Source organism: Homarus americanus, unplaced genomic scaffold (assembly GCF_018991925.1).
Source record: "Homarus americanus isolate GMGI-L3 unplaced genomic scaffold, GMGI_Hamer_2.0 scaffold7585, whole genome shotgun sequence".
Taxonomy (NCBI): Eukaryota; Metazoa; Arthropoda; class Malacostraca; order Decapoda; family Nephropidae; genus Homarus; species Homarus americanus.
In genome coordinates this window covers 75758-89531 of record NW_024732384.1, presented here as the reverse complement: position 1 = coordinate 89531, position 13774 = coordinate 75758, and the positions used below count along the sequence as shown (strand labels likewise).

General features: G+C 38.3%; 1 protein-coding gene across 1 annotated transcript in view; it reads right to left on the bottom strand.

The window, feature by feature from the left end:
* LOC121868480 (eukaryotic translation initiation factor 4B-like) overlaps window positions 1-13774 on the bottom strand; it is a 33558-nt gene that overhangs the window by 14189 nt on the left and 5595 nt on the right. Inside the window, exons 3-8 of the mRNA XM_042369146.1 lie at window positions 13467-13642; window positions 10867-10983; window positions 10594-10756; window positions 7008-7068; window positions 6024-6334; window positions 499-588 (exon numbers count right to left, since the gene is read on the bottom strand). Of these exons, the coding sequence (XP_042225080.1) occupies window positions 499-588; window positions 6024-6334; window positions 7008-7068; window positions 10594-10756; window positions 10867-10983; window positions 13467-13642 (918 nt within the window). The remainder of the gene's footprint in view (window positions 1-498; window positions 589-6023; window positions 6335-7007; window positions 7069-10593; window positions 10757-10866; window positions 10984-13466; window positions 13643-13774) is intronic.

The following is a 13774-nucleotide window of genomic DNA, read 5'->3' as shown; positions in this document are numbered from 1 at the left end:
ATATTCAAACAACTATCACTCGTTTTATAGTTAAGTTATTATTTATGAATATTTACTCTTTAGAAACAAACAGGGGGATTTAATGTTCACATTCTGGGGCAAAGAACTGGTCTGGGTAGGTAACTTAAATGTTCTTCCAATTTACTGTGTGTGTCTGTTGTAGTCAGTATACAGACAACCTCTCAGTGAGTGTACAGTATATAAAAACTACTAAGGTACTGGTGAATAACGCACGCACACACACACACACACAGAGAGAGAGAGAGAGAGCATTTCTTACCAAGACTCCCTACAGTACTTTGATAAGTTTTGTACAATGAATGCGTGGAAATCTTGCACCATCTTTGATCTCTTTAATTGATCGTTACCACGTGGGTCAGGCAAACACAAGGTAAAGACATGAGAAATGAACTTAATCCAAGCAAGAGGGCCAGGCAAAGCAGCTAGTGGAATGAAAGGTGGATGCATTTGGCTGCCATGTTCAGGGCTTTTGCTTACCTCTCTCCCTGTCATAGCCACCTCTGTCCCTGTCATAGCCTCCTCTGTCCCTGTCATAGCCTCCTCTGACTCCATTCCTGTCCCTGAACCCTGCACCAGTATTAAAAAAAAAAAAAAAAAAAAATTGAATGTATATGTATCTTAAGTACATCATAAGGCCACTGAGTATTGGAAAAAAAACCCACTACATGAGATAAGCTCAATAATGTGAAGCAATCTGAGTTTCATGTTTCAGCTCCCCGCAATCACCTATTTCAGTATCTCAACACGTTGGTCAAATTATCACAGCCTTGTGGGTCCATTTGTACACACACAGCATCACTTTGTGCCCGGAGAAGCAGGCAGGCAGGCAGGCAGGCATGAGATAAGTAACCTTAGCAAGAATGATGACAAAATAAATAATAATAATAGTAAATAAATCAATAATTAAATAAATAAAACAATAAAACCTATCATTAAAATACTCCATTCATTACAGTGAGGTAGAATATCAGACCTTTTAATGATACCTAAACAAATGGGGTTGAATAATTGAAAGCCAGATATTTAAGGTAATAACGGCCTGCGGGGTCTTGGACGGAGCACAGTAAGGTATGGTACTATGATTTATAAAGGGAACCACAGTATACCATAAACATTATTAGAGAGGCAATAGTGATATCTCCGGTAGCTAAAGTTTACTCTTAAATATGACCACAAGCAGCTTAAACCTCTTGAGCACGCAATATGTCTTTATGTTTCCGTGACCTCGACAAAGGGCACATGGGATCACTCACGTGAGGTTTTAATCATCTTTGCTCTGTGACCAATTTATCCCACAATTTTTCTTTTTATTTTGCATGATTTAAAGAACACTGGCTTCGTTATTGTCTTGGCTTTAACACAGCAGAAAAAATAAATAAGACTATTTTTTCACTCCAAATAGAAAAATTAAATAAAAATTATTTGTGTTTGCAGCATCATATCTTAAGTATTTTCTCAAAAAACCTTCAAGGTATTACTGTATATACTAATTATAGAAGGAGAAATTTATGAACCTTCTAACGATGGCTTTGAAATTTTGATATGACTAACTGTGGGTAAGGTGAGAGAAAATAAAAACAAATGCAACCTACCAGTGGAACCCAACCCAAACTTTGGTACTTTCTGGACGTTTCCCTTGCAAGACCGTGTGTTCATCTATGTTGAATGAAACGACGCCCCAAAACTCCATTTTGGGCTAATTTTTTCAAGTTTAATGATGCAATTCTTGTCACCGTTGCAAATAGTGTTCCCAATGATTTGATGCAACTTGTGGTACAATGCACAAGAGGGTTTAGGTACTAGAGACATCAACAGAGTGTTTTGAACAATGAGCGTTATATTTCTTACCTAAATAAGATTACAAGCAAGGTGCCCAGAGAGATGTCAGTGAGTGGAACAATAGGTGACAAACTGAATTATGAAGTAGTAAAAGAAAGAATTGTAATAAGTACATTAACCCCTTGACTATGATGAATTAACCCCTTGAGTACCATGCCTTAATCCTTTAACTATAGTATAATGACTTGTGCCCCTTAATACAATGTGTCATCATACTCAAGGGGTTATGAAAGATATGGAAAAGGAGAACTGTTTGGGGTGAAGAACAAGGAGTCCAGATGAAAGAGGAAGAAGCAAATTTGAAGTGACAAAGATGACAACATACTTGAGAGAGAGAGAGAGAGCAGGAAAATATAAAAATAAATAAATAATCCCTTTGCATGATAACGAAGATGATGATGATGATGAGGAAGACAATGATGATGATGACCTAGAGATGAAGAATGTTGTTTACAGGATGAACTTTTCTATGAACCATCCAAGAAATAAAAATCATTATCGTACATCTCCGACAATCCTCTTACGCACGACCATTTTCCTCATTTCCTACAAGCCACACCAAACACGACCAAGCAGTGATTTCCTCCAACGTTTAGTAATTTTTGGGAGTTAAAAAGAACGTATCACTTACGGCTGAATAATGTGAGTGAATCTTTATTAGGGGAGAAAAACAAAACAACAACTTTACCCTGAATGATAGAGTCTGGTCGTGGCTACGCATCAACAAGCAGGAGAGAGTTGTCGAGGGTAATGGTATAGAGGAAAATGGCAAACAGGGTCCATCGCCATTTTCCAAGTTTGTGTGGGTTAGCCTGATGACTCAACCAAGGAGCCCTCTCCGTGTCTGAGGGTTGGCAACCATGACCCTCTACCATTAATGTTTTCTGGGGTGTCACTAACAATCCTCCCAGATATTACAGCTCTTCAGGGGCCCCAGGGATTACTTTCATTCATCCTTGCCCGTCTCTATCTTCCCCTGACCCTCCCATACCTCTAAATTTATCCTTTAATATTTCTACCATTATCACCTCACCCCAAGTATTAGGATCGAATTAGCTCGCTTTTCTCATTGTCACTGCTCTAATCAATAACATACTCCTGAATCACGGGTCATAATTTGGGTTAATGATGCAGGAATGCAAAATGCAGTTTACTGAATTAAATCAATTTGCTCATAGTGTGAAGGTGCATGCAAAATTTGTTTCATCCAAGAAGCTTTTCTCAAATTAACGAGAAAAAAAATACAATATGACAAAATTTTATGGAGGGGCAATAAAATATACTATACAGTACTGTATACTGTATAGCTACTGAGGATATACACTGTGTTGAGAGCTGCCCTGAAGAATGGTTCATAAAATTTTGAGTTATTGTATTTTAAAACCTTTAAAATAGAAAGAGCACGCAAATGGTTTATATCCATGGTGACAAAAACGTCTAAGAACAAGAATTTTAACAATAATTGCTGTGTTCTTGGACATTTAACCAGTCAAAAAAAGAGGAAGATTAGTTTGTGGCCCAGAACAGAATGGTTAGCTATGGCAAGAATACTGGCATGGCTGGAGGCCAGCTCAGGCACACTAAATGACCAACCAAACCTGCCTGGCTTGTCTCAAGACACCTGAGGCCAGAGTTACTACCATACAAGTTCTTCCAGCTACCATACCTGATTTTTAATTCATTATTGAATATATAAATTATCACTTTTTTTTTTTAAACTTCCCACTGTACTAATGTTCTGAATGTCATTTAGTAATGGATTCCAGTTTTGGTAAATAAGTGGGAAACACCGAAGCTCCATATACCTTTTCCAGTGTTGGTTTGCCAATTATAAGAATAAACACAACAATGTTTGGTGTCTCACAAGGCTGCAACTTTTATATTTCTAGGAGCTTGGTGGTTACTAACATAGCAGCTAGAGGCTCAAGGACTTTGTCTATTACACAACAACTGTCTTCCTGCAGGACTCTGGTCATTTATGAGTCACACCACTTTAGCCTTGAATCATGTATATCAAAATCATGTGAAAAACAAGCAACAGTTCTAGGTAATGCTGGTGGACAACAGATAGGCATACATTAAATAAACCTGCCTTATACCCTATAAGAATACTTATTACAGGGGTGGATCCAAGAAGTTTGGGTATGGGAACGTGGTGAGCAAGCGAGCCCACCCAGCCGGAGGGTTGTAAGCCCCTCCCCCGTTTTTTTTAAATCTGACCAATATTATGGTCATTTTGATGCCGTTTTGAAACCACATGCACTCGATATTAGGAGATATTCTAAAGTAAATACAGTAAATACTTCTTACTTTAAAAAAAAAAAGGCCTGAGCACAATACTGCAATAAAGGAAAGTATGGAGAGTTCTGATGAAAAAGGGCGGGTCCAGCCCCCGTGGACCCCTCTGGATCCAACCCTGTATTAGGCTCACGGCAATCATGACCCTTTGATTCCAAAATGAACAGTAACTGCCTACCTAGAGTATAAATTACTTGAGAAAAAGTTTGAAGATATATGTAGCAGAATCTGTATTATTATATAGCTACCTGTGAGAACAAAGGGAAAAAGATAAGGAAAATTCAGTAGCCCTCGACTCACCTCAGCAGGGCACAAGAGAATGTGTGAATGAGAAAGGCTTAAGTTGTACTGATTCATGGGAGGTGGAAGGCAGATCTGTGTTGTCACCATCCATTTCAATACAACACTGATATTTGTCTTCTTTATACTACTATCAATATGTTCTTAGTCTGTATTACAAACTATATCATGTGAACCAAAAATCAATGCAAATACTATGTTAATATTCAAGGCATATTTCCACTTCACAGTTTCAGTCAAGTGGTTCAAAAATTAGTAGGCTGTGTCCAACATCTCAACAAGGGTATAGTAGTAACAGGGGCTTTTGTTTTGTTTGTAAGCCTCGTTAACAGCATTTTACATTTCTAATTATAAGGTCATCTGAAGATTCCCCCCCCCCCAGATTACCTGAGGGGGGGGGGGATGAGGTTAGATTAGCATTAGGTTGGTTATTAAGGTAAAATACACTGGGGGACAAATCTTCCGGTGATACTAAATGTTCTAATCAACTAACATACAGTACACTCTTCATGTGCCCTCAGCAATAAGGAATTTATGTAAGAAGTTTAAGAGAATAAAGTTTACAGCTGCCATCTCATGTATAACGAGTCAAGTTTCCTTCCCAGCTCCAAGCACGGTGACAAAGATTATAACTGCTGGGACATTATATGGTTTAAACTGTTCACTCTCTCAGCTGAGGGTGAGCGAGGTAACAAGACAACATAAAGAGAGGAGCTGTTTAAGAGAAAAGTTTTACAACCATTTCATACCAATAATCAACAAGAGCTGACCTAACATGTGCCACAACGATAGTGGTCATCTTGGGAGGAGAGGAAGGTCAGGCGGGGAATGGAAGGCTGGAGTGAAGGATGCTCTACAACTGAGGGAAGGATGCTCTACAACTGAGGGAAGGATGCTCTACAACTGAGGGAATGATGCTCTACAACTGAGGGAAGGATGCTCTACAACTGAGTGAAGGATGTTCTACAACTGAGGGAAGGATGCTCTACAACTGAGGGAAGGATGCTCTACAACTGAGGGAAGGATGCTCTACAACTGAGGGAAGGATGCTCTACAACTGAGTGAAGGATGCTCTACAACTGAGGGAAGGATGCTCTACAACTGAGGGAAGGATGCTCTACAACTGAGGGAAGGATGCTCTACAACTGAGTGAAGAACACCCAAGAAGCAACATTCTGGAGACCACATCATTGTTACTTCTGGGGTTGGTTTCAGCATTTCTACAATACCTATACTACAGCAGGAATTCAAATTTTTGCATTATTTTACTCTGATGTTTTCATGAATACTTGTGGCACATGTTACAAGTTTGGGTTAAGGCAATACCTGGAGTAGTGAGGGCCAGGCCAGAGTGTACTATATCAACATACAGTACTACAGTATCTTTTGATCAATGACTGCAAATAAACCAACAGTGCAATTAATTCAATATTTACAGTAAAAAATGACAGCCTGACCAAAATCCACAAGGCAAAGCTTATTACTGACACGCTGCACCAAGAATAATGTTATTTAAAGACAGGATTATCAAATACCAATAAAATCTAGACACTAGTAATGCTTACCCCTGTCCCGATCGCCAAAGCCTCCTCGGTCTCGATCACGATCACCGAAGCCGCCGCCTCGGTCTCGATCGCGATCACCGAAGCCGCCTCCGCGGTCTCGATCGCGATCACCAAAGCCGCCTCCGCGGTCTCGATCGCGATCACCAAAGCCGCCACCTCGATCACGATCACCAAAGCCGCCACCTCGGTCGCGGTCACCAAAGCCACCTCGATCACGATCACCAAAGCCGCCGCCCCGGTCACGGTCGCCAAAGCCTCCTCGATCACGATCTCCGAAGCCGCCTCTGTCGCGATCACCAAACCCACCACGGCTAAAAAAAAAACAAAAACAATACAACATGTAGGCACTTAAATAAGGTTTATAGCAAGACAGTGAAGGATGACAGAAGATGAAGGACTGTCTTGTGTTGGGTGGAGAGGGTGACTGAACATGACCCATCCCATTACAGAGGGTCTAGAAATTTTTACTTTATGACTTTTGTTAGCACAGAGGATATACAGTAGATAAAAGTACCCAGACATCAATATTTTTCATAAATTCTTCTCCATTTTTTTTAATAACACTAAGGCAAATACAGTTCCTTTCCATTTCTCTTCATTCTCAGTCAGTCGTTCTATATACACCTGATGCGTTCAACATGCACAGAGATGTCTGCCCGGTTTATTCTTGTCGCTTAACAAAACCAATCACCATCCACTAGCAGGACACTCAGTACCAAACACCACAATGCTCTCCACTGCTGCTTCCTTCTCCCATGCTCTTCTTCCCACCTCCAGCCCTCCCTATCACTTTTGGCTACTCCAGCAGTTGAGACGTGAGCAAAAGTTCTATGCATGGTCATATTATATAATCTTTTAGTGTCATTACTGTATTATGAACTCCAAGCAGTTTGAAAGGGTAAAATATTGTTACATGAGTCCTGTTACAGCCCATACAATGAAGAATTCAGAGAGAGAGAGAGAGAGAGAGAGAGAGAGACATACCCTTCATCACGACGTTCTCTATCAAAACCTCCTCGAGCTGGACTTCGATCATCTCTTCCTCCTGAAATTGGAAAAAATCAAGACCCTGGTTAATTTAGGACCCAGTTAAATTTACACCGTTATTTTCTTCGTATTTACGACGAAAAAAAAAACTAATAAAAAATAAATAAGATTACATGTATTAAAAACACACAAAAAAAAACAAGCCTCGTGCACAGAGGCTGCCGGGCTTGTGAGTGGTGACGCCAGCATCACTAGTATAAACAGTTGCAGCTTGGTGGGCCTTTTGCTTTCACGCATCTGAACAGGAAAAAAAAAGAAAAACTTTCTCATGTTTCTAATGGCATTTTTGTGCCCATATTCAACATAGCAAGTGATGGTAATGCTGGTTCAAAAGCTAAAAGAAAGTGTATAAGCTTAGCCGAGAAACTAGATGTGTTAAAACGATATGAAAAAGGTGAGAGGTCTGTGGATATTTTATAGAGCAAGCAATGAACATACTGTATTTTCTAAAGTGAATCCATTAACAGAACGAAGCATTAAAATTAACAGGGATAAAAAATGCATATGACCTCCACATAAACATGTATACAGTAATGAGAAAAGAAAGCAGCTGTGCAAGGTTCTTTTGACAGCTTTATTATTCGAAAACCTAAACCAACAACTTCAGCTACACCATCAAATTCAGAATCAGCAGCAGCAACAACTACAGGTTCAGTAACAGTTTCAGCAACAGCTATGACATCTTTAGGGAAAGCTACAGCTTCAGGCAGAGTTGAACCTGATGACTTCGTCATCTGAGTAAAAACTCACAACATTCATTGGCTGTCCTTATGCTTTAGACTTTACCTCCATTGGTGAGTAGAAATTTTGTTTTACATTAATAAGTATTATTTAAAACATATATGAACAGTAATAAGTGTTGCATTCATATTCTTAAGTAGAGAAATGACGATATGTTTTCACGTGTACACACTTACAAACGTTGGCATTGCACAATCCGTCTCGCTTTCTTCTATATCATTAGTTGTTAGCTACTTCTATTGCTCCATTTATTATTAAATAACATTACTTAAAATATGCATATCCATTTTTCTTACATTAATTTTACTACAGCTACAACCAGTCTTATTTTCTTCAGTTTCATATGTAGAACCATCGTCACTGGTGTAAACACTAATGAAAACAATGCCATCTTGTCTCTTGTGATTTAATGTTCTACATATTATTAATGAATTGTATTGTTCATTTCGCATATATAAACATTAATTCAATCAAATACATATTCAGTAACAAACAATAATGAATCTTTAGTACATATTCTTAATAAGATAAATGACGCTGTTACCTTGGGCGCGCCCGTATTCGTTGGCGTTCCACTATCAGTCTCTTATTTTTTTTCTTTACCATCAGTGGTTACCTCTACTGTACATTAAATAACATTAATTAAAACATACATATTTTTGTACATTAAGTTTACTACAGCAACAACCAGGGTCTTATTTTCTTCAGTTTCAGATGAATAACTGACATTATGGGTGTAAACACTGACAACAACAATGGCATCCCACCTCCTCTTGCGTGACCATATTATTATTGATTTATATTGTATAAGGTGCATCCATAAACATTATTTAAAGACTTTAGTTTGCATATTTTATTGTTTGGTGGGAAGAGGGTAAAAAGCCACACAAAAGACATGAAATGGTCACACTTTGGAATGCATCTCATTATTATTGCTTTATTTTAATGGTAATTAATGATTCACCTTACACTGCAATACTGGAGGACACATTATCATCATTATTCGAGGCTTTACTGTAGTATACCTGTATACTGCATATATACTCTATGCTATGAAGTACAGCAATTTAACGAAACAAAAGTGTGTCCAGATACAGGTGTAGAGCAAAAACAATTTGTTAAATACATACTGATATACATCTGTTTCTCTTAACTTCTTTATGTTAACTGTAAATATCTCCCCACTCCTACTAAAATGATATGAAACCCAGGAATGGATAAGGTTCTATTGTACTTGGCTTTGGGCCACTCAAAAGTATGCCTGCCCTGTACCACAACAACGATGGCATTTGTTGAAAACAAGTTAAGTGTAATGCTACCCAAATCAAAGGTCCTGTTGAAAAGAAGATGAACCATATGCAAAAGATATATAACTTTTATGAGGGGGAAACGCTACAAAAATACTGAGAGAAAAAGAAAACTCATCGTCTTAAATCCTTCTCCACTCTCAACTTCCAAATGACAGTAGACTGTATACAAACAATCTAACACAGGGGTTCTCAACCAGGGGGGAATTTCCCCCCTCAGGTTTTCAGGGGGGGGGAGGAAAACTGATACTAATATGGAAAAAATAAAGGATTTTCAGTATTATATGCATATTATTTGGAATGCACTTTTTGAGGCAGACAATCTTGGAAAGGAGGGGGGAATGACATTCTGACATATGGTGAAAGAGGTGCATGGGGCAAACAAGGTTGAGAACCACTGATCTAACAGGTGTTGTAAATACAAAGTTCAGTGATGTGTTCTTGACAGTGGTGGGCATGGTTCCGCTAATTAGCGAAGCTAACTTTCTCGTTAGCGGATTAGCGTTTTCGCTAACTTTGGAAACCATTAGCGGACCAATTAGCTTCCGCTAAATTTAGTTCCGCGAACTTTAAGTCCGCTTACAAAATTTATACGTTTGTTCCTGTCTGTTGTAAGCGTGTGACGCCGCGACGCGTGTCTCCAACAGCCAGTCAGGCACGCTTGGCTGACTGAGTGTTAGTACTTGTAGACGTTTAATTTCATTTGTTCATTTAATTATTTGTGTACACCTTGATCATCATCTGATCTTGGCATGCTATACCTTTTTGGAAGGCTGTATGTCTAAGCTACAAGACAACATATGAAAATTTCAGCTCTCTAGGTCTGTTTTTAAGAGTTTAGAGCCCCCACCCCACAAAAAACGAAGCTGAATTCGTATAATAAAATTTAGCGGTTAGCGTTAGCTTCCGCTAAATTTTTTAGCTGGTTAGCGGTTTAGCGTTAGCGAAGTTAACTTTATAGTTAGCAGATTAGCGAAGCTAACTTTTCGTTTAGCTGTGCCCACCACTGGTTCTTGACAAAAACAGTGAAAACACATCCCACTTATCTTCGGTTCACTGACCATAAGAATTTTATGACATACAATAACTTTTAGTAAAACATCAAGAATTATCAGACCTGGATTTCTTATACGTACTGTAATTCCATGACTCTTAATGTGTACACTGTATATGAACCCAAGTAATACTGCTCTGCTCTTATATGGTCAAGGCAAATATCTAGTATAAACAGCTGTCAGGAATAAGGGGATCAATAAAAACAACAAATCAATAGTTCCCGATCTATAAATTGGATGAAAGTAAAAAAAAAAAAAAAAAAAAAAAAAAAAAAAAAAAAAAAAAAAAAAAAAAAATACAAATAAAATTATAATAAAAAATCACAGCCTACAATTTATAAAAAAACAGCACCCTGGTATAAATGGTGAACTTAACGTGAAGCAGAGCCAGAATGATGATCCAACTATACCAACACATACCATCTCTTGAAGGAGCGTCCCTTGGCGGAGCCCTCCAGTCAGATACTCCTTCGCTACGGTCCAGGCGGTCCTCATCCCTGCCTCCTCGGTCAGAGAACCCTCGTCTCTGGTTGCCTCCTTCTCCCTCTGCTATATCTACCCGAATCTTCCGGTTATTCATCACCTAGTACAACCAAGGCTTTTATTATTAACAATGGTACTTATTAGTTCTCATTCCACATATAAACTCTCCCCTCACTACAAGAGACACAAAACTCCCCGATCATTACTTACATCATCGTTTTTAGCGAGGGCTTCAATAAGTTCATTTCGAGTTTCAAATTCGACATATCCAAAACCTTTGAAGCGGCCTCCTTCACCGCCCTCTCGCGGAAGACGGATGGATTTAACCTGCAGACGACAAAAGATTCAGTATATAATGTACAAGTGGTCCGGGTGTAAATTTCTGCCGCAAGAACAGTCAAGAATCACTATTAAATAAATCAGAAAGGAAAGTTTTCATCACAGCACAAATCTACACAAAACTTGATCAAGATCCTACTACCTACTTTTACCCAATCCAGCCTCCTATCCACCAGTATAGTCTAAAAAAACCTCCTGTCTTCTCCAATGTCATACCTCCAAGTTTATTGACAAATCTCCTTCTTTCTACACCAAGTTTGCCCTCATGCCAAAGTTCTATCAAACCACATTACTGTCAGTCTGTCTCTATTTCCACACACCCTCACATCTTTATCTCTTATCACTCATATACAGCACATACCATAGTACAGTAGAATCCCAGCTATCCGGCACCTATGGGGATTGAGAGGTGCCGGATAAAGAGATTTTCCTGTTAGCTGAGCCTCACTCTTAGGATTCCTCTATAAATCCTAGTGCAACAGGCTGTCCTTGGAAATTCGTGTCTCAGAAGTTAAATTTTTTTCTTCAAATCCGTGGATTTTCAAGTGTTCAACAATTACTGTGTTTTTTGTTTGTCTGTGCTTGTTTGAGAAAAATAAAATTGTATGGATATTTAAACACTCACGAAACTGCACGGATTTGTGGAAAATCGGACTTCTTTAACACTTATTCCACTCTATATAAACGATGTGGCTTAGAAATAAAAAATAATATAAAACAACTGTACAAAATAAAGAGCATTGTGTGGGAACTGTATGTGTGTGTGGAGACTGCGGACTATAACTGTGTGGCGGACTCACCTTCATCCAATATTGTTACTTGTATGTAATGAAACCATAAAAGTTGAGGAAAATCATAACAATACTCCAATGTGTGTGGAGAAATAAAGAAAATAGAATATAAAATTATAAAATAAGAAAAATGAAGAGTAAGGGTGTGGCGGCACTGAGCTGTAACTGCCTGGCCACAGTTCCTCCCGATGTGACATAATGGCATACCGGTACACACAGCCACACACCTGTTAGTCAACTGGGTGATTGCCTGGCTGAAGTGGGTCGTGTAGCCCAGATGATGGTTTAAGTGTGGAAGGAGCTATTTTTTGTATCAATTTTATCGTTTATCACAGCAATAATTATAGCAGCTCATCCCCACGGAGTGCAGTACTGACACTTAGAATTCTGGCTGATTTTGGAGGAATTTTTATAATACAGTGCAAGCTCAAAAATTTGAATTGCATGGGCCCATGAAGTATACGAATTTTAGATGCATGGAAGCGTCAGAGCAAAGTGTTGTACAAAACATGCTACAAACATTATTTACATATCTAAAAACTGTCAATAAGCAATAGGTATAATAAATTAAAAGTATTACTGTATTTAGATTCAACAACATTTATTCTAATATGAAACTTTAAATACGTGACTTCAAGTCTTAGGCGAATATTACGTAAATAGTTTCTATACAAAATATTGTACTGTACATTTCTTTTAAATTATAATTGCTATCATATACGTGTGTAAAAAAATAAGTCGGTTAAATATAAGAGACGTCAAAAATCAAAGAATTATTAATGGAATAAACATCGGTAGGCTGGCATCTGTCGCGCCACTACTCTCCTCCCCTCCTCTTTATCCCGCTCTTTACCACACTGCCTGCAGTGATAAAAGTATTTTGTTTTACTACTTTACAATATTGCTTAATACACATCTTCAATAATACTTCCAAATATTGACCTGGTTGTAAATAATTACCATTCAGTATAATCATTGTCTCTATGTATACTGTAGTGGGGTTGGTCTGACGAGTAGGATACCTACCCTCTGCTACGTACGCAACTCTAAAGACAAAGTCGAGTTGCCATGTATGTGAAAACTTTTAGAACATGTTTTAGAAACTATAAAGTTAAGATAAAATAAAGTATAAATCAAATTATAATTTGACAAAGGGAAAACATGAATGTAAAAAAATACTGTAAGGATTGCATATTTACCTTAAATTTATGAGCTTGATCTGTTTATTGGTCCCGTGAAACATACTTTTTCTTCTTTTCTACACTGCATGCTAAACTATCAAGTGAACGCTTATTTGATGCCATTATAAGAGTGAAAGTTGAATGTTAATAAAGTTAACCACGGAGCACTTGTGAGACGACCACCACGAGACACTGAAGGGTAAACAATGCGTGACCTACCGTGTCTTGGAACCCGGATGTGCTTGTTGTGCTCAGCATTATGATCGCATTTGAAAGCTTGAATTATTATGGTGATATTTTCAAATTCAAAACTTAAAATTTTGGCACTTATTTTTAATCAGATTCTATTCGAATTTTAGATGTATCTCAATTTTAGAGGTTTGAATTTTAGAGGTTTCACTGTATAATCTAATTTTGATGCCGGTTGGTCGGGCTGTGGATAACCGGGATTATACCGGGGCGTACAATATAATACTGTGTAATAATTCTTCTAACTAACCTTCAGATCTTGGAAAAACCTAATAATATCTTCATCATCAACCTCGAAAGGGAGGTTGGCAATGTATGCTGTATAAGGGGGGTCCCTTGGGATACGCTCCGGGTCCACATCTGATTCCCGGGCGTTACGTGGAGCGGTTGGCAGTACCAGCCGCTCTGGTTGAGCATAACGATCCTCTGAAAAATGAAGAATCGGCTTGAATAATAAACTACAGTATTTGAGAATCACTTTTTGAAAAATCTCTTAATAACAAATAATTTTTTTGTAATAGTTATACAGGGAGTACAATTAGAGACAGCATACAACGA